The sequence below is a fragment of the Rissa tridactyla genome, chromosome 3 (genome assembly GCF_028500815.1).
Source record: "Rissa tridactyla isolate bRisTri1 chromosome 3, bRisTri1.patW.cur.20221130, whole genome shotgun sequence".
NCBI classification, from domain to species: Eukaryota; Metazoa; Chordata; class Aves; order Charadriiformes; family Laridae; genus Rissa; species Rissa tridactyla.
This window is the reverse complement of record NC_071468.1, coordinates 38,806,254-38,833,559: the sequence shown is the minus strand read 5'-3', so window position 1 is coordinate 38,833,559 and position 27,306 is coordinate 38,806,254. Positions and strand designations below refer to the sequence as shown.

The 27,306-nt window shown below is 43.9% G+C and overlaps 1 protein-coding gene across 1 annotated transcript; it reads right to left on the bottom strand.

The window, feature by feature from the left end:
• Positions 1–761: 761 nt before the first annotated feature.
• LOC128906831 (protein ELYS-like) lies at positions 762–26,173 on the bottom strand. The gene is made up of 27 exons (XM_054194787.1): positions 26,032–26,173; positions 25,059–25,312; positions 23,816–23,996; positions 22,822–23,029; positions 21,989–22,105; positions 20,936–21,020; positions 17,769–17,916; positions 16,986–17,118; positions 16,717–16,898; positions 16,274–16,335; positions 15,313–15,441; positions 11,928–12,018; positions 11,750–11,839; positions 11,447–11,587; positions 10,568–10,672; positions 8,917–9,010; positions 7,845–7,968; positions 7,667–7,723; positions 6,647–6,793; positions 6,368–6,555; positions 6,060–6,198; positions 4,651–4,798; positions 4,410–4,560; positions 3,339–3,443; positions 2,763–2,946; positions 2,311–2,508; positions 762–1,123 (listed from the first exon to the last, which is right to left on the bottom strand). The coding sequence occupies exons 1-27, from the start codon at positions 26,150–26,152 to the stop codon at positions 908–910; spliced, it is 3,798 nt and encodes a 1,265-aa protein (XP_054050762.1). The 5' UTR covers positions 26,153–26,173; the 3' UTR covers positions 762–907.
• Between the last annotated feature and the right edge of the window lie 1,133 nt (positions 26,174–27,306).

The window sequence follows — 27,306 nt, the reverse complement described above, 5'->3', positions numbered from 1 at the left end:
AAACCTGTTCTGTACCAGTAAGACTACGGATAAGAAGTAAATGACTCGTGAGACACTATGGATTGGTTTCTGCCCGTAGCTTGTTTTCCCCACCAGAAATCAACAACAAAGCTATTTACGAGTGGTTACATGGGAACTGATGAAATTGCAGCAAACAATTTTATTGAAATAACAAGCCTGAGAGTAGTGTTCCACGAGGGGAAGTTCTGATGGGGGATTAAACTGCTCGGTTATCCTCAGACATATTTGCACACTGGGCATATTCTTGCAATACGATCCATGGCTTTATCCAGTGCACTTCCAAAAGGAGAGACGAATTTTATTTCCACTGGTGGAGGTGACCAAGAGCCTCCTTTTCTTGTGGTCCTGAAAAGAAAGAGAAGTATCAAATTGATTTTTTGATTACCAACAGTATTCAGTAGAGGAAAACGTTTTGCAATGTTGGAATTACAAAATCGATGCCAAAGAATTATTTATGGGCTTCTTTGAAGATAGGGTCAAGGCAGAAAACATACAGAAACAAGCTTCCTTTTGCTTTCGTTCCTTACCAGACTGTCCCAAGCATTCTCACTCAGTATTCGCGTGAGCTTTTTGAGCGCCCCCACGCCCTGATTTTAAGAGGCAACTCTCCCCAGACGGTTTTCCAGAAGGAACCGGAAAACACGGCCAGAAACAAGACGTTCTCTTTACTCGTTGTCTGACCCACTCCTGCCTTCTATGGGGAACTAAAGACCGTAAGAGCGTGGTTTCGTAAGGTGGAATGACAGGAGAGCACGCCATCATTGCAAAGAGTAGCATCCACTTGGCCTTTCCTAGCCCCTCCCTCTTCTGGTTCCAATAGAAAACTGAACCGTGAAGTGGGGAAAACGGTGCCCAGGAGACCAGCAAGCTGGACAGGCTCGCAAAGTCAGAGCAGAACTGTACCGCCAAGTGAGGAAGAGCAAGTGAGGTGGCCAAAAGCTGAATTGCTACCAAAATAAAGGAATGCAAGTAAGCGTTCAAAAAGCTTTTCATACTTGCTTGCTTTCTTCATTTTTGATTTTGCAGTTCTACCTCTCTTCAATTTTTGCTTTCCCACAGACTCTGTATATTTGGCATCCTCTTCCTCTTTAGTCAGAAGCTCCTACGTTAAGGCAACAAAAACATTACTTATTCACAAGTTCTTACACTTCTACAGAACACAGATGAATGTTTCTTTCATGAACAAGTCATGACAAAGGTATTGCCGAAAGCATTACAGTTTCCCTCCACAAAAACAAACCTTCCATCTCAAACTCTCACACCAACCTAAAAGCTGAAATTCAGAAATCAACAGATAACACACCCAGTAAGTTTAAGGAAAGCCACTGTGCCTTTTCTTGAAGGCAAAGCAACACTTATTAACCCCACTGTCTTCAATCACCGAAAGTTAAAAAAAAGCCTGTTCATGCAATAGTCATTACCAAAGAGACCGACTTCAAACTGACCCAGATGAAACCAAGGACAGTGAAATGCTGCTTTTCCTTTCAGATCACTGCTGGGTGTGACGTTAGAAACATACAGTGTACTCTCTGCTACACACGACAGCTTCTGTGTTTAAGGGACAGAGAAGAGAGTGTTCAGTGTACGCCATCGCGTGCTCCATTTACCATCGAACAGGGTAAAAGGCAACGATGAGAGAAAAGCTGAAAGTTCCAGTCGGCAACACTTTGTCAAACTGGCCAGCTCTCACATCCGACAGCTCAACCCTGCACTCTAAGGAGCCACTTGGATTGCCTGAGACAACACAGCATATTCTAAATAGCTCCACCTCGTGTTTTTATGGTGCAAACAAAGGCAGTATCTGTTACGTATTTCCAGGGACTCAGATGGTCAAGATAATTTAATCCACGTGTAAAGATCTTTTCCCAGCCCTCTAAGTTGTAGAGCTAGCCAACACCGGCAGAAGGAAGAAGCCCCTCAACAGCAGTTTCCAGTCTCCATAGAACCTGCTCATTTTCTTGCCTCCTGCTTTGTCAAAAGTTGCTAAAGCATCATATTATAGCAACACGCCATGCTTCAAAACTAAATCCAAGAAATACCAGTCTGCATAAGCTTTCCTTTTACACTTACAAATCTACGAACAAGAAAGCAGTAAGCAGTTTGCCCTAAGTTTCCCAAGTCTAGAACCATCTTCTCTACAGTGTTGGGCCAAATTCAAGTCTGCCATTCTGATTTGCAATTCCAGTTCTCAATTTAAGGAGGCAGGCAAACTCTATAAAAATCCAAATCCAAACACAGTCTATAAAGACTTTAACTGGAAAAAAAATCACTCACTGCAGCCCAACTTACCCCAACAGTCCATGCTGCGTTCGAGTTCTCCTCCCTGAATGATACTCTAGGTTTCTTTGCTCGTAAAGGAGGAGTGACCGATCGTCCCGGAGACGCGGAGGGAGTAGCTAGGGGAGTGGTGCGAAGGTTGGATCTGAGAATAGACCGAGGAGTAAACCCAGGAACACCAGAAGCAGATGTGGCCAAAACTTTAGCTCTCTAGGAAAAGAAATAAAAGCACTTAATTTAAAACCCATTAAATGTTCGAAACAGAAGGCTTCCCTTGTCAAAAGTAAGAGTTTAAATTACAAACCGAGTTTGTACCAGCAGGGAGGATGTTTAGCCTCTGCACTGCTCTTTTTCCAAAGGTACGAAAACCTTAACGATAAAAAAGCCCCGTGCTTTTTATATCTACAAGCTTTTGGTTTGGTTGGTTGTCACTGGTGTGTTGCATTGGTTTTTTTAATACAAACCTTAATCACAGGAGGAGTGGTAAGTAAATTCAGCTCTGAGCCTCCTGAAAAATTATTTTGTGAGATGGAACCATGCATATTTGATCTCGGTGGGCTGGATGGCATGAACGATGTGGAAGGTCTGCATGGTGACTGTGCTGCAGAACATGAAGGAACGGGATGGACCATCAAATCAGGCAACCTGTTAAGAGACACGATTTAAAAGAGGAAAACAGATAAATCAATGGGGACAAGATCATGCTGCGTTCGAGAAATCTGACATGACACAGCACAAAAACATTCAATCAACAAGAAATATGGGTAAGCCCTCAGCTGTTCAGGTGATGTATCAGGCCCAGGAAGAAGTTACAGGCATTTCCTTTTTGTAATTATTTCTCTACATTTCACACTTAATTTCCCAAATCACTGCCTCTGAGGCAAGAGTAATCCCATTTCAAGTTGCACGAGGCATGTAAGTCCCATGCCAGAAGAAAACGTATCTACATTTCTGCGCTGGGACCACTTCCAATTCTCCACTTAGTCGTGTCCCTGAGTTGGCCTTTTGGAAGCATTCATTCTGTGGATGTACTATAGCTGGAACGCTTCCATGAAGATTTCGTAACTGGCGTCCCGACAAATGCATCGCGCCACTCTGCACCAGGGAGAGGATGTGTTATGGCTGGTGGTCCTGTAGCTCGAGGTCTAGAATTAAAAGGAAAATGTAACTGACTGTCATTCCCCTGAAGTCCACACGTACCAGAACTCAAGTTCATTTGACCACGCCACTCGTAGGAAAGTCATCTGACAACTACGAGCCTCCTTCCTGCTCTTTATAACTCTGCCAAATTTTAAGCAAAAAGGGCAGAAACAAAGCAGACCCTGGGCAGGAGGTGGTAAAACAGGACTATTTGATCCCACAATCAAGTCTATCAGTATCTGTACACCCATACCTTGATGGTAATCATAGTCTTAGTTTCAGCTACCTAAAAGCCTGTAAACACACTTCCCAGAATGTAAACATATATGTATTTGCATAAATGAGATTACCATAGCAGAAAAACTGTCTCTCCACACAGTACTTATGAAGTATTGATTCTTAAATGTAATATGTTGAATGTGCAAAAAAGCCAAACAAGGCTTTAGTCAGGTGCACCTTCCTTCTGGCACACAACATAACGTATCTGAGCAACTGAATGGTAAGGCTGTCTGAGTAAGAAGACGTGTATTTATTGCTCAGTTGCAAAGAAACTGTTTTAAGTGGGGTCGTCAATGGTGTGTAACTTTGAATAGCTTCATAGGGTAGCTTTGGAGTAGTGCCATATTTTGTTCAACATTTAGCTTCAGCTGTAAGCAAAGGTGTAGAAACTTATTCCTAGTGTTTCAATGGATAGTACAAAAAATACAGGACGATTTTTATTGAGAACTAGCAAAACCAGTTAGTAACACCTAACAGAAGCTTGCACACTTGAGAGAACTTTCTCCTGGAGCAGGCTGCAAAGGTTGGCATCCAGGCGCCTTTTGGGTACCTCCAGTGAAGGAGACCCCACTACCTCACTGCAAGCAGGCGAGTAAGGACAAAAGACCACATAACCTCAAGACAACGGTACGGAGTCAGGTGACCTTTATAACACGTAGATCAAGACTAAACTTTGTTAAAAGGCTGCTTACCTATCAACTCGTGAGAAACCGGTTTCCTGCTCATTTCCTTCCCAGACTTCTCCAGTTTTGCACAATACAGCACTGAGGAAATTTTCTCTAGTACAGAAATGTCCTGCATTAGCTGGGTTTGTTACTGTGGATAATGGCGTTGGTCTTGAGACTGGAAAGCAAGAGGGGAAAAATATCAGCCTGGTGCCATCAAAGAGGTGGGTGGTTAGTTCTCCACCATATTTCCCCCCCTAAAAGTTACCTTCTCTTACGACCGACGCAGGCAAATGGTAAGGCTTGGCTCTCTCTACGGCCAGCTTCCTTTGAATTCGTGGAAGGATCTTGCCATATTGGGGTAATGCAGAATTTCGGACAACTGCCCTCTCTCTCAAGCGAGGATCATGATCATTCTGATGAAGGAAAAGCATAAAGCAAAACTTTAACTAATTACAAGAAGTTCATTGCACAGACCTCTCCGGGCTATTTCGCATTAGTGAGCAGATTTCCTCTACAGGTATGGGAAAATACCTCCACTGCACAGAACAGCGGCAAGTTCTACCCATCCGCACACACCGATTTCACCTGGTACTTGTAGCAAAGTGGAAGGAAGACTGGAATAGCAACAGAGCCTACAACTTGAAGTTAAAACAATGCTGGCACTCTGCAGAACCTTCTTCTGATACACCTGTTACCACCTGCAATTTTCTGATATCACCTGCAATTTGCAAACGACTTACTACATAGCAGGCTTTCCCTTGTTCTTCCTGAAACGCCAGTGCCCTGAATATACGGGACAACTGGAAATTACCCTGGACAACATGATGTGAAGATTAAAACAAGCAAGAAAAAGCGACCTACGCACACCACCTGGCCACATGACAGTTTTCAAATGCAGGACCTACGACTTCCAAAACCACCTTAGAAGTTTGAGTCACTGGAAAACTATGATTCCAGAAAACAGCAAATGCGTCACAAATCCAGAACACAAGTTCATGTAACACAAAATGTAATCTGGCTATTTTGAGAAATAGAGGTTAGACAAGAATTTTTGTCATAAAAGCCGTGAAATGAAAGTTGTGGAATTGGAGAGCACACTGTAACTCGCAGAAATTAAAAAAACAAAGAAAACCCACACAAATTTAACCTGTGGATTGGCATCTAGCCTGCTCTCAGCTAGAAAAATACAGTTGCGTGCAAGACACAAGCGATGACATACAACCTACTCGTCATCCCACAGGAAGGAGTGACACAAACAACTTCCAGTAATCTAAGCCACGCATAACATACGTATCTCAATAACGGAATGGTAAGATTGGCTGATGGGAAAGATACATGTTTATTCCTCAGATGCAAACAAACTGTTCTCCGTGGGGTCAACAGTGGTGTGTAACATTTAATTTATAGTTTCATAGAGTAGCTTTGGAGTAGTGACATATTTTGGTCAACATTTAGCTTCAGCTGTAACCAAAGGTGTAGAAAATTGTTCCGAGTGTTTCAAAGAATGGTATGAAAAAAACAAAGCAAGATTCTGAACACCAGCACTGGTCCTTAAAAACTTCTCCAAACACTCCCATGAGAAAAAAAAATTCATTCCAAAAATCTGTTATGGCTCTGCCTTTTCTCTTTTCAAAGAGACGATGAACATTTTTCCTTGCTCCCACTTACTTGTTCGGTGTCTGTGAAAGGCAGCTTCAGCAAGTCTTCCATCAGGCCCATCTCACGGCACGTTTCGTACATATGTTTTAAGAGGTCTTCTAAGTTTGCCTGAGCGGCATGTTGGTGCAACAGACCCCAAGCCTCCACCATGCACCTGTAATTAATTTTTCAGATGTAAAGGGATGTTAATAGCATAACCAAAGAGATGCCCCAAGAGTCTTGTACTCAAAGTTTAAAGGAAACTTAGGGGATGATGATTTCTATTCTTTGTTCTCCATTTTCACAAGATTTGCGTGACAAAATGGTGGGGTATATTTCTTTACCTATTGGAGAGCAACACAGTGAGGAGAAGCTGCACTTCCCCGCTGCTTGCCGTGGGTGGCCTCATCATCTGGATGTATCTGAGGGCTTGCCCATGCTCCCCTTGGCACAGGAGGGACTGAATAATTCTCTTGTGCTGCCACGACGCGGTTTTGATTGTAGCGGGATGAAAGAGCAGGGCCAGTGAATTCTGTACAAGTTAGAGATCGGGTTTTAAAATCATTTTCTAGATTATAGCTTTGTACTGCAATGTATGTCTAACTCAACTCTACCATACTTACTTCGTAATCATTGTGATCTAGAAGCCAAAAACCTTCAACAAGCTTAACAAGACCCCAGGGGATGCCAAAGGCAGTTGCAAAGGAGTCGATTGAAATTTCTGTCTCACTCGGAAAGGAACGCTTGATATCCAGCAGCAAGTAAATTGTCTGACATCAGGTATCTCATTAAGGCTAATCAGTTTGTAAGACCAAAACTTTATCACATTACCTTTAGAAAAACATAATGAAGTAAGAATAAGAATATAAAGGAAGCAGGTAGCAGAAAATACATTCAACACATTGAGCTTAATTATTACAGCAAGTAAATTCCACAGTTGGTTTTTTCCTTCATTTCCAGCCTCTATAAAACAGTGTAAATTGTGGCATCCTTACAGTACAGCTCAGCTCTGAATGATTAAAACTGGATTTAAACCAGTATGCGGGTCACTCATTGGTAGCGTCATTTTCTCTTTCTGACGTCCGTTTTTAGGGACATCATCTAACAAGACAGCTCTGGGCTATAAGCGTTTCTAAGCCCCTTGCTCTCTAGGCTCCCCTCGCGGGTTAGGCAACAAACAGCAAAAGCAAGGCTCTGTATTTCAGCAGCTTAAAAATTAAGTTTCTGCCTGTGATTTCAGCAAAAATCCGGTACTGGTAAACCACTCTTAGAAATCCTTTTGCTCTGAAACAGAAATTGTTTTATAACCCATCATGGGTGTTTTAGAAAATTTTAAACGGTGTTTAAATTTGGAGAAAAACTAAGGACATTTTATATCTTCAACCCTTATTACTAAAACTGTTTTCTCCCTATCGGAGAAGACTTTTGCAACAAAACGTTTAAGAAAAAAGTCATCAAAAATCCACAGTACAAAGAAATAAAACAGCGCTTCTGTCTACAACTTAACGCTAAACTAAATGTTTTCACTTGCATCGTCTTTGAAGCATAAATGAAAAAATGTCATGAAACAGGTCGGCGACCAACACTGAAGAACATTTATGTGCATCCCCTGAAGGTGTAATCAAAATAACTAGAAAGGATACAATTGCGTGTTTGCAGTTTTCTTCAATGCTTTCTAGCAAATAGAGATCCAGCAGTGCCTGAAATGAAAAATTAAAAGTTCTGAAAAAACGCCTGTCTTCCCTAAATCATTGGCTTTTGGGTGGGGTTTGGCGGGGAGGGCGGCCGTTTGTTGTTGTTCTCAGTGAACAGGACACTCACATGCAAACTGGCAGGCGGGTATTTCCCAGTTCCTCCTGCATCTCTCCGCCACAGCTTCTCCACTTGGTCTCCTAACTGGGAAACCATTCCATCAACCATCAAGCAGTCCGAGTCCCATCTTCCTCTGGAACAAAAGGTAGCAAGGATTTGGACAGAGTTAAACACTAATTCCAGCCTCCCAGTGTGACGGCTTTCCTCCAGTCTTCTGCTGACTGCAGCCCTGCCCTTTAATCTCCCGATGGCACAAAGCAGAAAAAGGACACTAGAGGCTCTGTGCTTCGAAGGAACACACGAGCCTGTATGTAAGTTACTTGAGAAGTAAGCCAAGGAAGATGAACTTTGAAGTCAATACCTCCTACCCTGCAGCTTCCACCTTAACTCACCTTGCAGCCTCTTGGTCACAGTGCCATCGCCAAAGCTTGGTCAGGTCTTTATTCAGTTTTCAGTACAATTTCCAAAGAAAAACCTATTATCGGCTAATCCAAGGCATGCCGCCTATGTGCTAGGCAGCTAGTCCAGGAAAGAGAGCTGACGTTAGCAAGTGACTTCTATCCGACAGCCAGGAGAGTGCGAGGCGTGCCAACTCCATGTAACTCCAACCATCTTACGAAATCACACCACGTACTTGTGAGAAGGGGACTTAGGCCAATACAGTTATGACCCTCTATTACCAGTCAATGACGGAGATGATTGTTTTTTAAAAAACACGCTTTCTTCTGCTTCCAAAACAATTGTTCTGTGAACACCCTGCTTTGCTGAACTGGAGGTGACTGATCCTGTCCTAATCACGTGGCCTTTTTCAGTAGTCAGAAATTATACACATTAGCCAATGAATAAAGTAGACTACCGAAAAATGATGATACCAACCAGTGGTACTAAGCAGAGGTAGATATCAACATTTTAACACAGGAAAGTAACCTCTCTGTTCAACAGAACACACGTGTCACTGAAGTCAAGAGTATTGCTGGCAGCGGCATTACGCATAGCCCATGCAACTGTTGAGATAAAAGCCATTCCCTTCCACTTCTGAATTAGCCGTGGAAGTGTTCTAGAGTCTTCCTCTAGCTCTTACCTTGATAAACGCTCAAGTTTCTGTCGGTGACCAGTATAGTAGCTCTCAATCAGAGGATAATTGTAGAAAGGTCTCGACAAACGCGTATCGTCATCTGCAGGCAACAAAGTAGAAGCAAGTTAAAGCAGTCATATCACACTTGTAAACGAAAATTTTTGCCTAAAGAGACAGAAGATCGTACAAGCTAAGCATCAAGAAGCCTCCAACTCTGAAAGAAGCCAATCCTCTTTCTGCCTTTGCTAAAAGAACTCTAAGAGACAAGACTCAATTCCTTCTTGCCCCAAGTGCCGTTTCAAGGTTACAGTTCACGCAGCATTCACAACATGTAGGGTGAGTTGAAGTTCACTATAAAAAAAACCACCCAGTTCTCAAAGGGAATGGTTTTTAAACATGCCACGTGAGCATCTGTGAGACAATTAAGGCTGACAATGGAATTTATAATCCATCCAACTAAAGAAGGATTTCCAAGGTGTACTTTCTCCTCAAGCAACTGATAGAAAGTTCAAAACATGCAGGTAATGCTCTCACTGTAAAAACAAGCATTCCGGTACTTGTTGTTTAATAGTACTTTGTTTAAAATCTCAAGTAGTTCAAGCTGTGGACACAAGCAGCGCCTTGACGTCAGGGGTCCATTGCTATTCCTAAAATCCACCCAGGAAAGAAACTGCCTGCCTCATTCTACGCTGTGTACTTGACAATCCAGCAAAATCTCAACTTCACCCACAGAACTTCAGCATACCCTGCCACTGGAGGCACTGCACTTGGGACTGCCGGGTCCTGCACTTGGGTCACAACAACCCCATGCAGCGCTACAGGATTGGGGCAGAGTGGCTCGAAAGCAGCTCGGCAGAAAAGGACCTGGGGGTGTTGGTTGACAGCCGGCTGAATATGAGCCAGCAGTGCGCCCAGGTGGCCAAGAAGGCCAACAGCATCCTAGCCTGTATCAGGAATAGTGTGGTGAGCCGGACTAGGGAAGTGATCATCCCCCTGTACTCGGCACTGGTTGAGGCCCCACCTTGAGTACTGCGTTCAGTTTTGGGCCCCTCGCTACAAGAGGGACATTGAAGTGTTGGAGTGTGTCCAGAGAAAGGCTACAAAGCTGGTGAGGGGTCTGGAGGACAAACCTTATGAAGAACGACTGAGGGAGCTGGGGTTGTTTAGCCTGGAGAAGAGGAGGCTGAGGGGAGACCTTATCACGCTCTACAACTACCTGAAAGGCGGTTGTAGAGAGACGGGGGCTGACCTCCCTGGTGACAAGTGATAGGACAAGAGGAAACGGGTTCAAGTTATGTCAGGGGAGGTTTAGATTGGATATTAGGAAACATTTTTTCACTAAGAGGGTTATTAAACATTGGAATAGGCTGCCCAGGGAGGTGGTGGATTCACCATCCCTGGAGGTGTTTAAAAAAAGGGTAGATGGGGCACTTAGGGACATGGTTTAGAAGTGGCTTTTGTCAGGGTAGGTTAAAGGTTGGACTTGATGATCTTAAAGGTCCCTTCCAACCTCAGCAATTCTATGATTCTATGATTCTATGAACCAGCACGACTTCTTCCTGACGAAACCGTTACAAAAACATGGCTAAGCATGCGTTCGTGGGAGTCACTCACTGGATGGTCGCCTTGTTACAAACGTATGACAGGTCACGCTTACCTAAACCCTCTGGAAGGAGACCGGATCGACAGAACCAGATGACCACTCGTGCATACAAAGAAATGAGGCCGGTTACCGCTTGCTTATTTGTCACGTCTGCAAAACCTGAAAAAAGGCAGGAGATGATTAGCGTTATGCAATTCTGTTCATTTTCACAAAACTCCCTTCATCCTACTAAACCAAAAGTATAAAAATAGCACATTAGAAATCTTTGTCTTTGCGTTTTTCATGCTGTATCGCTTTCTTATTTGAAGGAAAAACCCACTATCACCACCAAAACAAAAAGCAACCCCTATAAAGAACTAAACTCACTAAAGGCTAAAATAAAAAAAAAACCAAAAACCCCAAAGCCTGAACTACTAAATGCACGCAGGAATAAGACATCTGTTTCTCACGTAGCAGAGATTCTTCTGATAGCAAAGGGATATTCTTTTCTTTTCTCAATAGGCCAAGAACCATTTCTAAGAGAAAAAGCTGTAGAAACTCAAGTAACTCACTTTGCATGTTACTCGTTTACGCTTCCTTCGTATTGTTTAGCAATTTGCAACACGGTGTCTGCATGCAACTAGAACTTGCTAGCTAAGAATTCAAAGGAATAATTTTCAGCAATACCACATTCGGTTGCTGTAATTTCAGCCCAGTTGCCTACAAAGCTTCTCTCTGAATGTAGCCTCCCCCACCCCCTTGCATGAGCTCCACCATAAACTGTTGCCCTGAACTCAATGCGTGTTTTGTGGTGGTCCCAAGCGCTCAGCTTTAAGCCCCTTCTCCCAGCTAAATGTGACTGTCTTCCAATCCTCAAAAACAACAAAAGCCCATGTTGCCACAATTCCAAATCTTAATAAAACATACCAAAGATTTTGTAGCACTACTACAAACCTTTTTCAGTAAGCTCTTGTGCTTCTGTGAGAAAACAGTTTAAGACCGTGCTAAGGTTGCTCAAAAGCAACTGGCAGCGCTGGAGAGACCGTAATGTCTGGGGGTCAATGAAGTTGCAAGAGCCATCAAACAGCGGAACACCTTTTCAAGAATAAATATTAAATCGTTAGCCGACAGAGCAATTCCAGAGTTTCAAGGCGCACTTCAAGGACCGCGTGCAATATCCTATAGCGGCGTATTACTGAGGAAGCTCAATCAGAAAGAACGACTTTAGGATTGCAGAATGACTACACTAGTACTCACAGATTTGGTCAAATTCTTCTTTTGTAGAGATCACTTGGTTCCATGTCCACTCAAGAACAAACCGTAAATTACCAGCAGACCTTGGCTGCTCTTTAAACAAAGAGAACAAAAAAGAAATGAATCAACAGGCTCCAACTCAAAGAGGTACCACGTAAAAAAACAACGTTCGAAGTATTACCTTCAGATATCCAATGTTTAATGCATCCAGTCAGAAGTCCCACAGAATGTGTCTGGACAGCAGCTGACAATACTGCTTCCAGCTGCTCCTCCTAAACGTAACAGACAAACTCAAATGAGAATCTTACCTACTTGCACCATGTGAACCATCAACAGTAAATGTTTCTTTCTAACTGTATACTCATTCAGACATCACAAAGTCAATCAGGACACAGGCCAGGAATGCCACATCCTTTCTCTTAATTCCAGCCACAGGCTGGACTGCCCACTGCTCTGAGGAACACATTAACATGCTTTTCCTCTGACATTTCAACTTACTGCAGCCTAATTCTAATCTTTCTTCGCATGCCTCTGCATTACAGTCTTCACGTACTGAGTTCCAACTATTTTCAGAAACATCCTCTGCTATCACCTGTTACGCATTCTGTGCATGTAGGTTTGCCATTGGAGTGCACGAAGGGGGCAGAACAAATACACTGTTTGCTTGGAAACACTTGAAGCTACAGCCAAGCAGTTTTCTAGACTGTGAAGACATGAAGCAGGTCTCATACCCAAAAACACTGTTAGAATTTTCAGTCAGCCAGAAAATTAAGTTATAAGTCAGCCAGAAAAGGAAGGTCAAAAAAAGCGTACCCCCTCCACGAGCAGTGCTGGCAAATTGGTAACAATGCCCAGTGACTGGAAAAAGGGAAACACTGCACCCAATTTTTAAAAATGGTAGAAAGGAGGACCCTGGGAACTACCGACCTGTCAGCCTCACTTCTGTGCCTTGGAAGATCGTGGAACAGATCTTCCTAGAAGCTATGCCAAGGCACACGGAGGACAGGGATGTGATTTGAGACAGCCAGCATGGCTTCACCAGGGGCAAGTCCTGCCTGACCAACCTACTGGCCTTCTATGATGGAGTGACTACACCAGTGGACAAGGGAAGAGCTACGGGTTCGTTTACCTGGACTTCTGTAAGGCCTTTGACATGGTCCCCCACAACATTCTTCCCTCTAAATTGGAGAGACAGGGATCTAATGGGTGGACTGTTTGGTGGCTGAGGAATTGGTTGGATGTTGGCATCCAGAAGGTAGTGGTCAATGGCTGCATGTCCAGATGGAGATCAGTAACAAGTGGTGTCCCTCAAGGATCCATATTGGAACCAGTACTGTTTAGGATCTCCATCAGTGACATGGACAGTGGGATCAAGTGCACCCTCAACAAGTTTGCAGATGACAGCAAGCTCAGTGGTGCGGCTGACATGCCTGGAGGATGGGATGCCATCCAGAGGGACCTGGACAAGCTCGAGAAGTGGGCCTGTGTGAAGCTCATGAGGTTCAACAACGCCAAGTGCACCTTGGGCAACCCCCAGTATCAATACAGGCTGGGGGATGAAGGGATTGAGAGCAGCCTCGAGGAGAGGACTTGGGGGTACCAGTGGATGAAAAGCTGGACATGTGTCAACTGTGCAGCACAGAAGGCCCACCATATCCTGGGCTGCATCCAAAGAAGTGCAGCCAGCAGGTCGAGGCAGGTGACTGCGCCCCTCTATTTCGCTCTCCTGAGACCCCACCTGGCGTACTGAGTGCAGCTCTGGAGCCCCTAACATCAGAAGGACATGGACCTGTTGGAGCGGGTCCAGAGGAGGGCCACAAAGATGATCAGAGGGCTGGAGCACCTCTCCTGTGAGGACAGACTGAGAGAATTGGGGTTGTTCAACCTGGAGAAGAAAAAGCTCCGAGAAGACTTTATTAGGGGTTTCAGTAGTTAGAAGGCGGTTACGAGAAAGATGGAGACAAACTTTTTTGCAGGGCCTGTTGCGATAGGACACAGGGGTAACGGCTTTAAACTAAAAGAGGATAGATTCAGTCTAGATATACAGAAGACATTTTTTACAATGAGGGTGGTGAAACACTGGAAGAGGTTGCCCGGAGAGGTGGTAGATGTGCCATCCCTGGAAACATTCAAGGTCAGGCTGGATGGGGCACTGAGCAACCTGATCTAGGTGAAGACGTCCCTGCTCACCGCAGGAGAGGTTGACTACATGATCTTTTAAGGTCCCTTCCAACCCAAACGATTCTATGAATTTTCTGAAATAACAGAAAAGAAGTGAAACATTTCCATTCTAATAGGTTTAAATTTTAGGCTCTTCAAATACTGGATTATAATGTAGTGCTAATCCTTTAGAAGAATAATTCACAGGCATGCACAGACGCGCGATATTAAGTAGTAGCTTGTCTCAGCTGGAGTTCTCATACTTCTTTCAGATGAAAGGATCCCTCAGAAAAGTTTACTTTGGGGTTTATTTTTTTCGGGGGGGGGGGGGGGGGGAGGATGGGAGAGGGGAGATTTGTTTATTTGTTTGTTTTTTTAAACACATTGAAAAGTATCTTTCCCTTCCAGGCAAAATCATGACATTCAAAGCGATTTCTACACATTAGAAGACACATGAGATATTTCAACCTTTTCTGAATACTGGTTTCAGACAAGGAAACACACCAAATACTGCTCACAGTGGCAAACAAAACTGCAAAGCAAGCTTCTTGACCCTACTTCTGAAATTTGTCTTCCTAACACTCACAGGAAATCCCTGCTCAAATGCATAACAAGCCTGATGCAGAATCCAGGAGACAGGAAGAGGAGGGCAGCGGGAAGGCTGCTCTCCCCTTCCTGCTGATTGCTCCAGGGAAAGGTTGGTGCATTGCAAATGGAAAACCTATGGCAGGGGGAGTGAAGTCACTGTGGTGGCATAAAGCCCATAGAAGGTAGCGAGTGTCATGAGATAAAGGTGATTAAGGTGTTGCAGCTGCAAGAGGGCAGTCTCAGAGGAGCAAATTGGGCTACTGCAGCACAAGGCAGAGGCTACAGAGGTGAAGATCCGCCCGGAGAGGATGCAGAAAAGCCTACCGATGAAGGGAAAACGAGGGCAAGCCGTGAAGAAATTGCCAGGGAGAGCTGACAGCAGTAATCCTTTACCACAGCCCACTTCCTTGGAAGCAAATGATCACGTACAGTGCAGCAAGCCGACGTCTGCAAGAGCTCGCATCCCAGTGAGACGCCCCCATCGTCGGCTACTGCACTGAACCACTGCTTTGAGAAACTGACAGGGATGGGGGTTGCTCTGGGGGACACATGCGTTATGTTGGGCATGACCAGCACTGACTGCACGCTTCCTTGTGCGCATCTGTGTGTGGCACCGAATTAAGAGAGGGGTCTCTAAAGACAGATCTCTTAGGGCTGTTCCCAGTCAAAGTCACTACTTTGGATCTAAGGATACGATTACTTCTGCTAGCTCAGGTCAACACCTGTATTTCAAATTGGAGTATCGTGTCTTGTAGCCCCTCCAGCCCTGTCAGACCAGATGGATGTATTTCCCCCTTGATTCCCTCATAGGCACTCACCTGACTCAAACTGGATGGCTGGACATCAACTGGTCTTGGAGACAGCAAGCCAGCTACAAGACACCTATTGTAGCTATCCTGAATGGCTTCCCATATCAAAGGACCAGATTTCTTCAAAAAATTCAAGGTCTGAAACATCAATCGAAAACCACAGATTAAGACAGCATTGTTATTCCGTCACTACGCTTCTGGATAACCTCTAAAAGGAAGAATCTAAATGTTCACTGACACCGTCAGACAGCCTGAACCACTAAGATGCTTTAGGTTAGCAATCTGCGTAATTAAGTCTTTTCTACCTTCTCTGTCTATACACAGGCCTTGCTCTTTCCCTCAACACTGACACAAAATACATTCTATATAAGCTAAGCTAACATGCAACTTCACGCTTTGGAAGATCCTTTCTATGCCTGTTCGTATGGAAGCCGATTCACGTTGGAAACATTTAGTGAGCTGAAACTTCACTCAAAATTATCTGTCACAATCTGTGCCGTGGCTCAGAAGTTATAATTTGGCCGAGTTTGGGAGAAAACAAAATTTTCACTCCTCAAACAGTTATGTGATTTTTCATTTTCTCCATTCCCTCCTTTTTCAAGAGAATTGGGGATCAAAACTCTAACTCAAGACTATGCAGGCAGTTCGACTGAGGGGCAATAAAGAAGTAACACCTTGCCCCGCCTTCTACAGTGGTTTTGTTCTTGCTCCTGGAGCAACGTTGCATTCCTTTCTAGACATTCAATCCCCGATCGTGCTTCAAGAGGAGACAATGGCAGTTGTACAGTCCCAAGAGGGGACCTAAAACATTACCATTTGCATACAACTGGCGACAGGATACAGTTGCAACTATGCGTGTGGACGGGCAGGATGAGCGTGAAACGGTCCCTAACACGGAAAGCAGTGCAACAGAAAACTTAGAAAAGCTACATCTCCTGCCACTCGCAATAAAGATACAGTAAAAGATCACCTCCTTCTGGAAGCCGGTGCAAGTCATGTGAACGACTCCGGAGGTCAGCAAGCACGTACCATCTGCAGAAACAGGGAACGTTTGACAACCTTCCGTACTCTCACAGTTATGGCATGACCAGTTTACATTTTTTACACACCGGTATCTAGAAACATATAACTGAGTGCTTTGAGCTTCAGTTCACAGGCATTTCAGGCTATAACCAGCACCACTTCACCGCCTACATTACAAAAGCACCAAAACTCAGCCGGCTGTCAGATATGTTCCACAATAGTAAATACCTTGTCAGTACAACGTGATCAGAGTTGGGTTTGTGAGCGACTGGGTGTTTTTTTGGTTTGGTTTGGGTTTTGAATGACAAACAATGACTGAACAAGAGAACCAATGAATGGCATTTGACCTCATTTTAAGCTTATCACTCTCAAAAGCAGTGAAATACCTACCAAAGTTATAGTTGCCTGGATGAAAAAACCGCTCAGGTGGTGGATAAGAAGGAGGAACTCCCCGACTTAGACTCCGCTCATGGACCAGAATATCCAAAAGGAGCTTCGGAGAAGTCACGCTCACTACAGTATCCAGCGACCACAGTGCAAAATAGGGGCACTCATGAGGGAATTCTTCCGGCCTTAAAGAAAACAAGCGCGTAAGCTAAATGCCGACATTCAAATGAATTATTGGCAGGCATATGGAAAACTACTGAAGAAAAATCTACCTTAGTGAATCTGGCATTTGAGCAGAATACCAGCGATTAATGTCAAATACACCCAGGTAAGTAGATGGTTTTCCCTGACCGTACGTATTCACTTGCCAACTGAAGACTGAGACACTGGTGTCAGGAGACGTGACTGTAAAAGACAAGACATTGTTTCTGACTTGTAGAAAATACGATAGATCCGATATTTTTAAAACACCACTTTCTATTTTGGCTTCATTCTGTTCTGTCACTCGTGAAACACAACACTTCCTAAGAGTGATTACAGTACTTACGGAATAGCAAACATCTCTGTGATAGGTTTCAGTCACACTGCCCCTTTTTCTTGTCCCCTCGTCCAGATCACTGGTCAAGATACTAAAGAGAAGTGGCCCCAGTGCAGTGCCCTGGGGAGCACCACTTGTGACGGGCTACCATCTGGATGCAGATGCGGACATCGGTTTGAAGAAGGGAAAAAATTCTGGTCACATTCCTAAGCAATGGAGAGTTTGAACTTCTTGTTCAAAGATGGCAGCTGGAGGAGTAAAACGACTGACCATCATCATACAAACGGCCCCACCATACATCGCGATAGCATGTCAGCAAGCATAAAATAAAACCCACTTTTTCCCTTAAAGAAGTCCCACATAACTTAAGCATCCATTTTTTCTTCGTAAATAATCCCAACAATCTAGTCTATGCAGATAGGCAAGACTTTCAGACTGTGGGGACAGAACAGCATTCGTTGCTTAGGTTCCAAAAGCACTTCTTTTAAAATCACCAAACACGGACATCAGAACAAACCTTCATTTACGCTATCCTCTCCGTCAACGTCGCTGCGGAATTTTTCGACAGTCTGGCAGCTGATTAATTTAGTACTCATCTGGCCTCTCAAGGGAAAGGCTCCACCCGTGAGATCTAAACTGAACTTTTCGCCACGGTATTCCAAACCCTGGGGGAAAAAATCAGAGAAGAGAGCAAAGGTCATTCTAAGATAAAAACATACAGTATGGCTAAATATGAAAGACAGTCTAACAGAATAGGCTTATTATACTGTGTATTTCGCATGAGCCTATTTCTGATGGTAAACAGAAACTACGCCTGACATGCAAGAGAATGCAGTGTCAAATCGTAACGGGTAAGTTTGGCTGTAAAGGCTTTGCACTTTTTCAAAATTTAGAATTTCCCTAACATTATTCAGATCTAAACATGTTTTGCAGAATTCCTTGCGACATCCAAGAATGTTCTTTGTAAAAATAAATATATCGCTACAAAGAGATATCTAAAATGATGCAACACACATGCATGCAAAGCTCTTTGCTCCATGTCTTGATTGCAGAACTGATGAAGTTAGAGAAGCCCCAGCATTAGAGCAGCTAAAGCTGTCAAGAGGTATTTTCTATGGGCACACCACCAGAGTGACCGTGCACCCCTCTCTAGTTACTGTGAGAACTTCATACTGATTAGCAATCTTCTTTCAAGCCACGTAAGCTATGACAGCTCCTCCTCTCATCTTGTCAGAGACTAACGGGTGAAATATCCCTCAGCTCCTTCACCAAGCACAGCCAACAGCAAAAGGGAAAACCAGAAAGGACACGGGGTGCACGTGGCCAAGGCTTTTAGCATCACGAATTACTACACAGTAAACAAACTAATTTTGAGATACACAGAAACCCCGGCACGATTGTGGTGAACCTCTGATAGCGCCATTTTTTAAGTAAGCGTGAAGTGAAATACCGTCTTTCCAAATACAGCATTCATTCAAACTGTCTACCATACAACACATGAATGGGTGTACTGGGGACAAATAGCAGCTCTATAATTAAAAAAAAAAAAAAAAAAGAGGGAAAAAGAAACCCAACCCACACAACCCATAAACTGATAACGCCACATTCTACCCAAGTTTCCTAAACTTGCAGAGCTCTGAAACGAACTGGCATGAAACCACACATTCCCGTATGATCTCATAGGATACATCTAATTCACCTAATCTGAGAAGAGGCGAGCTTTCTCTTAATGATTCCAGGAAGTGTTACAAATAAATATGAAGGTTGTCTAAAAAGAAAAATTAAATAATTAAAAAAAGTCTTTCATAACTAAAAAGAAAATGCTTCCGAAGCAAAGCAGTGCATTTTAAACTTTCCACGCCGGGCAAAGTCATTCTAAGGAACTCCATTGTATGGGAGATGTTAAGTAATGACTCCATTGACTAGCAAAACACAAAAACAAGTTTTCAAACGAGATGCACTGGTCAAACTCTGATATCAAAGTAGAGAGTGTATACTCTGCCCATCCGCAAGCATTGTGCAGAACGAGGGTAAAGATGCGCTCTACGATCGTGATTTGATGCACCAGATTTAGCAACTGCTGCGACAGCACAAAAAAGGTCTTTGGAAGCATTACTTAAACATACCTTTCTGTTTAATTACTTAAGCAGACTTAAACCAGCCTTGAAGGCAATGGAGACAAGAGTTTGACACGCGTATAGAAAAACACAGTACCACATGTTCCATAAGTCCTATTTGTGACTTTTACCATGACACACAGTCAAAGAGGCACTGCTTCATAGCCTCAAACCTAATTCCTGGAACAAAAAGCACTGCTGTATTGAAAAAGTCTTTTGAGCTCCTATGAACTCTATCCAATGAACAAGGATCAACAGTAGATTCCTCCTTCTTTACTCAAACTTGGCCTAGCAAACGGGAGACACTTAAATTTTCTACCCCTGAAGATGGACAAGAAACTTGACTCAGACAGCCATGCAGGCAGACAGTCATGTAGTACTAACCAATCTGTGACTACAAGGAAGTGTTCTGAGACTAAAAGTATCCGCTGGGGAGCACAGGTCCCGCACATCAACAAAGATAAAGAGATAGCATCCAGCACGCGATGAATCACTGGAAGATCCTTCTACTTGGTCACCGTGATAGATAATGCATTTTAAAGAAACACCACCTTTTCCAAACACCTAACCTCTATCTATGCAAAAGCAACAGTGGCAAATGAGGAAGCACCTTTCCTACACATAAGCAAAACACTCAAAATCTAAATTAATCCAAAAAAATCAAAAGGCACAGTCCCTACAAAAACCAGAGTACCACGATACAAGAGTCACCCCTGTTTCGTTCCATAGCTATTGAGAACATGCAAGACAAAGTACCAAATCAGGAGGAAAGACTTGCTCTGAACTAAGATTACTGTCCCCTCAAAAAGATTTTGGAAGACTTCCAGGCGTACAACTGAATGGAATTACACATCTAACAGATGCGCCTTGTCTCTGTTAGCTATCTGAGATACAAGGATACCTCACATCTGTATTTTAAACGCATCCTCTTGGAGACAGATCTAACATTTAGGTACACTCTTCTGACCAAATTACATATTTTCCTGGCTTTAAGAGTAGATTGAATAGGTCACCCAGCCAAAAAGAAGAACAAGTTATCTTTACAGCTACTAAGTGTCAGGATCAACACTGAAGAGACACTGTAGGTGCATTTCATGTGAGAAGTCCGGCTGACAAAGCTCTAAGGGAAACCAAGAATATAAAACTGAAGATCAGCAAAGAATAGAGTATGACTGTATTTTAAGAAAGGGAGAGAGACAGAAGCTTATTCAAGTCCGAAGCTTGGTTAAACCAAGCAATTCAAGGCCCAATCTTCTCTTCCTACATGCCATTCGTTTGGTATTTCAGAATAATTTTATTTGCAAAAGCCGCGTCCTCTTCAGGAATTTCATTTATACGGGCTCTTTGCAGATGAATCTAGCTGGAACACACGACACTGCAGTATAAAATGGTATGCCTTCTTTCCAAAAGGTATGGACAAAGGCCGTGCCCAAGAAGACTCAGCAAAACATTATTATTTTTTCAGCCAGCTCTGAAGTTTGATGGTAAATCTCACCCCTGTAACTCAACTGATACTCCCTTAGAGAAAATTACTATTGTCTGCTTTTCCCATGCATGCACCTCTTACCTCATACGTGACTTGTCCTGAGGCCACGCGTTTTCTGTCACCAAACGCTAACTGCAGCAGGTGTAAACTCACCACATCACCTTCGCTGAAAAAGGGATAAATTATGAAATTTGGTTACAAAGCTGCTTTATAGTCCTCATCGTCGTGTTAGTAGACCTAGACGTTTTCTTAATAGCATGCTCCTGCTGAAAAGAACACCACCTCTTCCCAAAACATGATCATCGGCCACATTTAGCCACTGAAACATGAAGGAGGGCGTTTTGACACTAACAGCTTCAGGGGCAAAAGCCAACCGTACAATTGGAAAGCTGTAATATGTTGTATGGACTAAGAATTGTTGGAAATAGCTCTTCACAATGAAGAGTTCTCCATCAAAACTGCTTTGAAGTCAAATTTTAAAAGACTGCCACTCTACCAACAGCTGAGCTGATGGAATCGCTTGCTGATGCAGAAAGAGAGATCTCTCTGCCCTTCCCTTACCACCAAAGTTCCCCTCCCCCTCTTGCACACTCTGCACCCTTCCAAGTCCGATTTGATTCAGCAGAACAGCAGGAACCCATTGGCTTTTCTGCTGAATCGTTTTCTGCCCGGGGAGCTGCACTGGCTCACCAAGGCTCCACAGACTGCTGACGCTGGCACAAGGCCATCGGCAATACTGTCACCGCCGCCTTTAGGGGTGGCAGGCTGTTGTGTGGGCACGTCTGGTGTTCTAGATCTGCAGCCTCAACTGCTCCTAGTGGTATTTTAATACCACGGTGTGACTATCAAACAAATGATGAAGCGGTCATCGAGGAACAAAAGCAAACCATTTGAGAATGCGAGCAGAAGAATATGGCCACTGTTGCTTTGCCTTCTGACAGAAGGCAGGAACTAGTAGGTCCCTCTTCACGTCTGGTAAATCCTGTAAAAATTGCATTCTAAGTTTAACACCTTCCATACCGGAAAGAATCGCAGACACACAACAAATACACATGTTCAACTGTATGGGAACAAATATCCTTAAAAAAAAAAAAAGAATTAATTCAGTGGCTGATAGTTAAAGTTTTTATTCACCTTTCCCGCGTAGACTGAACAGCCCACAAGTAGCAACAATTGCGAGGATCATTCTCAGGCTCTTGAAAAGTGACAGCATAGACAGGAATCCTCCCTCCTTCAAGCTGAGAGTGGTGCCTACAGGTTTAGGGGAAAAAAAAAGCAAAACGAAAAAGAAAACAAAAGGTGAGCCTAGTGGCCCAAACACAGGTAGTTTCTCGTTTCTTGGACTACGTCAAGCATTGTTCTTCCTGACTTCTGAACCTTATTTGTACCTCCACACTCTACTCTTGCCACCTAATTATTCCTCCACTGTCTATTTATGCATCCAACAGCTTCTGGGGAGTCAGTGCAGATCTGCTGAAGTGAATCCCGACCAGAAGTTAGCCAAATATTTCAGGTGAGATTGCTCTTTCGGCCAAAGCTGACATGCAGGAAAGAATACATTTTTCAGGCACAGGTCAGCTATTGAGTTTTCATGTCTCACTAGTTTCACCCTGGACACTTTAGAGAATATCGGCACCAAAATCACATCACTGACATACTTCAGCCTTTCAATGGATGCCCCAGTTGCAGTAACCGGTTCTGAAAACCCCAGGAAGCATGCTTTCCACAGTTCCTCAATCCACAGGCACAATAAGGAAAACAATCCTAGTCCACTGGGGAGAAGGCGGACCACTTGATCCAGGTATGACTGAAAAGTTATGTCAGAAGAGGATTTCTGAACGTGCCAAGATTATACTCATACTCATGTCAGTCCCTGAAAAAGTTCTCTTTACATCCACATACTTCCTTAAGCAACAAATCGAGAGCCCCACACCTCCAGGCATGGCCAAGTGTAGAGGCCTACTTACTCTCTCTTCAAAGTTTTCATATTCCAGAGCGACAGGTAGCCATCCGAGAAACCCACAACGAGCTGGTTGCTTCTGCTTATGTAGCACAGGGCTGATACTGCTGTTCCGGAAGCATTTTGTAATTGAAAACAGAGATGTCTCCCTTCGCTGGTCACAGTTTCTCTTCTTTGTGCAACTTCAGCAGGAATTCTAGTGACAACTTCTAGATCTACACACACAAAACCAAGCAATAAATGAATACGTTATGCCATTTAGGCTGCATTTTAGGCACTGATGTGACAACCCCTATCATCTAATGCTACCGTGCCAGGCAAAATAGCCATTTATGCAACACTTTTTTTGCCAATTCCATTATGTATGTCTTTGAACAACATAAGAACTCTCGGATAAGACAAGTATTCTCACTCACGTTTGAAAGCTAGGTAAAAGTGTAACCTTCATAGACAAATTCTTCCTGGACTCTGAAAATCAGGAGTTTGGGCCTCATGATGAAACTGTTTGAAGTGGCACCAATTTCTGAAACTGCTGTTGTAATAGCCAAAACGGTGTATGCAATCTGAGTACACCTATTCGAGATTTCATTCATCCAAATGCATGGGTGTTGGTAAGTCGGGTTTATTTTAAAAAACAAGCCCAAAATTTGCCCCAAGTCAATTAACACAAGCAGAAGAGCATTCCCGGGAAACAGGGCTCCTCCAACACAACTTCCTACCAGGCGGCCGCACCGACTCACGTGGCAAAATTCCTGCACCTCTCTGGCAAGAATCATAGTGGCACAGGGATCTTGGTGGGAGGGGGCATTTACAACACTGGGAGGAGCAGTCAGACACTCCCAGGTTTAATCAGGTCAGGACTATACGATGTCAAACTGCCACCTGTAACCAGTCGTCAGAAATGTCTGACACAAGGGTCTTCAAAGTGGGATGCATACTGTTTCGTTAGAAGACAGAAGTTTTCTTGCGTTTAAATTCATGTGGAAAAACTGCAGGCTTACCCAATGCTTCGATATCATTCTGAGTGCAGGAGCAATCATCCAAACTAAGGTCAACCAGAAGGAGGTGGCCAGCATCTGTAGCCACTGCTGCCACCCCAAAGAGCCATCGCAGACTCTGATGGAGGTGCTGAGTGCTCACGCTGGGTCCTCCGTGATTCGCTATGGGTTCTATAGCGGTTACCTACAGGAAAACTACAAGTTACTATTTGAGCTCTTTGACAAGCTCAATAGCAAAAGTAAATCCAGGAGCATCAAAGCATTGTTTGCAATTAGATCAAGAAAAGAGACAAAGACAAAAAAGCCCCGTACAAAAACCTGTTACTGCCTTCCATTTACTAGATTTCCTGCGGGTAAGTGACTTAACTTCAACTTACATGGGGCATTCTATTAGTACAGCTTAGCAATTTCCATTTCCTACTTCGCAGTAATTAACTGGAGGAAAACACAGAAAATCAGTTATACGCAAGAAACTTTATCGTATTCAAGGGGCTTAAGACAGACAAACACAACTACATCGAGGTCTCCCACCGCTCACAGCCCACCAGCACCGCGATACAGTCTATGCCTTCTTTGACAAACGGGCGTTAGGATAAATCAGGGCTCGAGAGTCAGACGAGGCAGCGGCCAAGTTGCATGGGAGACACACCATTTCCATGGGAGTGAAACGTATTTAGAAAGCGTTGAAGGGAGAGACCAGCTTAGTAAAATTCACACTAGTCCGCATTTAGAAGAAAAGTAACAACCACAAGGTGACCTCCCAACAATCTGTCAGATAACTCACTAGAGGCTGTTTTTTCCTCTCCTAAGTCAACAGAAATATGTGTTCTCCTCAGCCTGCTTGCTAGGCTGAGATTCAAGGCAATGTGTCGAAGTCATTTACAGCACAACTATGGAATTCTGAGCCATTTTAAAGACGGTATTTCTGATGGAAATCAAGCAATTAGGGCCAAAAAAAGGTGCTTTTCAATGCCTTTTTGTGGAAGGAGAGAATCGGGTAACTTTGTGCTCTACAATAAAACCAGAAAACTTGTTTTACTCTCAGTAAACTCAAACAATAATGGCACATTAAGCCCAAGATTTTACAGCAACACCATCTTGACTGGATACTCTCAAGTGACAGGATGTTAACGCACAATAGAAAAAATACCTCCTACAAAGAGACGCTCCAAAGCTTGTCCTAAAACAGGCCTACGCAGCACCTAACAACATCAAAGCTTCGTTTCTCCAATGAAAAAGTACCTACCCTCCCGGGAAGAACAACTGCTTTAACCACTCTTGAGAGTCCAAGGTCGTACAGACAGAGAACACTTCCCTCTGCGTCTTCCAACCCAACCAGCAGTCCAGTTCTCTTCTCCCAGGAAAACTCCTTCACCACACGAACAGTGGGAGGCTGTTCATTGACTCCACTGAAACGGTACGCAGAGAGCCGCTCTCCTGTCACAGAGTTCACCACCTCAAGGTGAGGACCACGTGCCAACCACGCCAGGCCGTTTCTCCCTGTGAGAGAAAAGAAAGAGGACTGAAGCAAATGTCCAACGGAAGACTGAAAACAGCTGAAAAAAAATCACAGTGCCTGCCCCTTTCCTTCAATAAACGTACCTAGCAGAGGAAGACCGACCTACCTCATTCTAGTCAATGATTCAAAATCACCCGTTGAAATCCCCAAGCAATCCCTCCTAAAATTAACCACCTTGTTATTTTGCATTTGTACTTGTCATTCCCGCACCGAAGAATCTGGGTTGTTTGGGATAAAGATTACAAGGTCCTGATCGACAGCCTTTATACCATATTCGCCTTGGTTTTGCTAGAAATGATCTAAACGCATATGGGAATACAAGTCTTGGAGCGTAGAGGAAGAATTGAAGGCATTTTGTTTCACTGAACTACTGCCAGCCCAAAGGAAGTATGAGCTCAATTCCTGCATTTACACTCAGGTAGATAGATTCTACCTGGTCTTAACAGAAGCCTAGACCTCCAGATAGGCACCCAGCTCTACTGTCACATCACCTGGAAAGTCCACTTCAAAGTTTAACTACACTCACGTTTTAATATTAGCATTTGTCATCGCTGAAGCACCCTTTTTGTTCTCTCTCTCTAAACAGGATGCCCCTTAACAGCACCAACCTGACACAGCTGATACGATGACCTGAGGCTTCAGGTAGCCTCCAGGCAAGAACAGCTTTATACCGAGACCAAATTTAAAGGAAAATGCTCACCTCCAGAAAACCTCCCGCACAGCACAGAGCCGAGGGTTCCCTCATCTTCCCCAAGTGCCTGAAGAGTCACCTCTGGAAACTGCAGCAGACTGCTCGTTACCTCAGCTGTTAGGTCTTGCATTCTTCACTGTAAATACAGGAAAAAATTGCACAACTAGACTCACGCCAGCCAGAAATATTCTTGAGAGTGACACAAGTTTCATCAGTATGCAGTGAAAAATGCCCTAGACATCACCTCTAGCTCTTTTCCTTGCAAATAATGGCACTCGGGAGACTTTTTGCTCTCCCAGCAGAGCAAAAGGAGAATCCTTTGCTTTTCTGATGCCTGTGAGATCACCAACAAAAAGTGACCCAGACGTATCAACAGAGAAATAACAGGAAAAAGCCCAATACACTGAGTTCAAGTCTACTCACACAGGTTAGGAAGATGGGAGCTGAGAAAAATCAGATTTTAAAAAGCTTCTCAGTAACAGGTACAACTTTCCATTTGTCCTTTCCCTTGATTTCGTACTTTACCCTTTGTTACTTATTGTCAGTTGTCTTCTAGCAGCCAAAATTACCATTGTTCTTCACCTTAGGTACTTATGACTTCCAAACTATTTCCAAAGAAAGGAGCGTACCACGAGTCACAGGCTGAGGATAGATTTTTGCATTAAAAAGCTCCAAGAAAAATAAACATGGAGAAATTACATGTTCAAGCAGAATCGCATTCAGCCAAGTCAGGGTTCAGGGACGTCAGTTTTGACTGACGGTAGTACCCGAAAATCCGTTTCAAGGGCCAACAATGCAATGGGCTTACTGACGAAAAAGCTAAAAATATGGCCAGCCGCAGCTGAAGAGATGGTTTCACAAAACATGCTGAATTCCCGGCCACCAAAAGAGAGGACTTGCCGCCGCCTCCCATCTCTCCATCTGCTCCTTTGTTCTACTACCGTACTCCTGTGGCTCACCTCGCACTGCCTTAACAGTGCCTTAGAGCACTTTAGGAGCCAAGTTCACTCCCTGAGCAGGCAGGAAACTCACCCAGAAAAGCAGGTGGTGTTCCACCAGCTTCGAGAGCTCAACTGCCTTGCAGAGACAACCAGCAAGCATAAGAGGTGGCACAAGGAGGGAGGCAGGACCACGCATCGGGAAGAAGGAGAGGGAATTTGTCCATCTCCTTTTTGTGGCAGTCAGCCCGGGCTGCTAGCTCATACCCGGGTGAAACGACACACTCCGTTTGCAGGGAGGGCTAAAAACCCCTTTACTTTTAGAAAGGGCACCACCCAGGACACA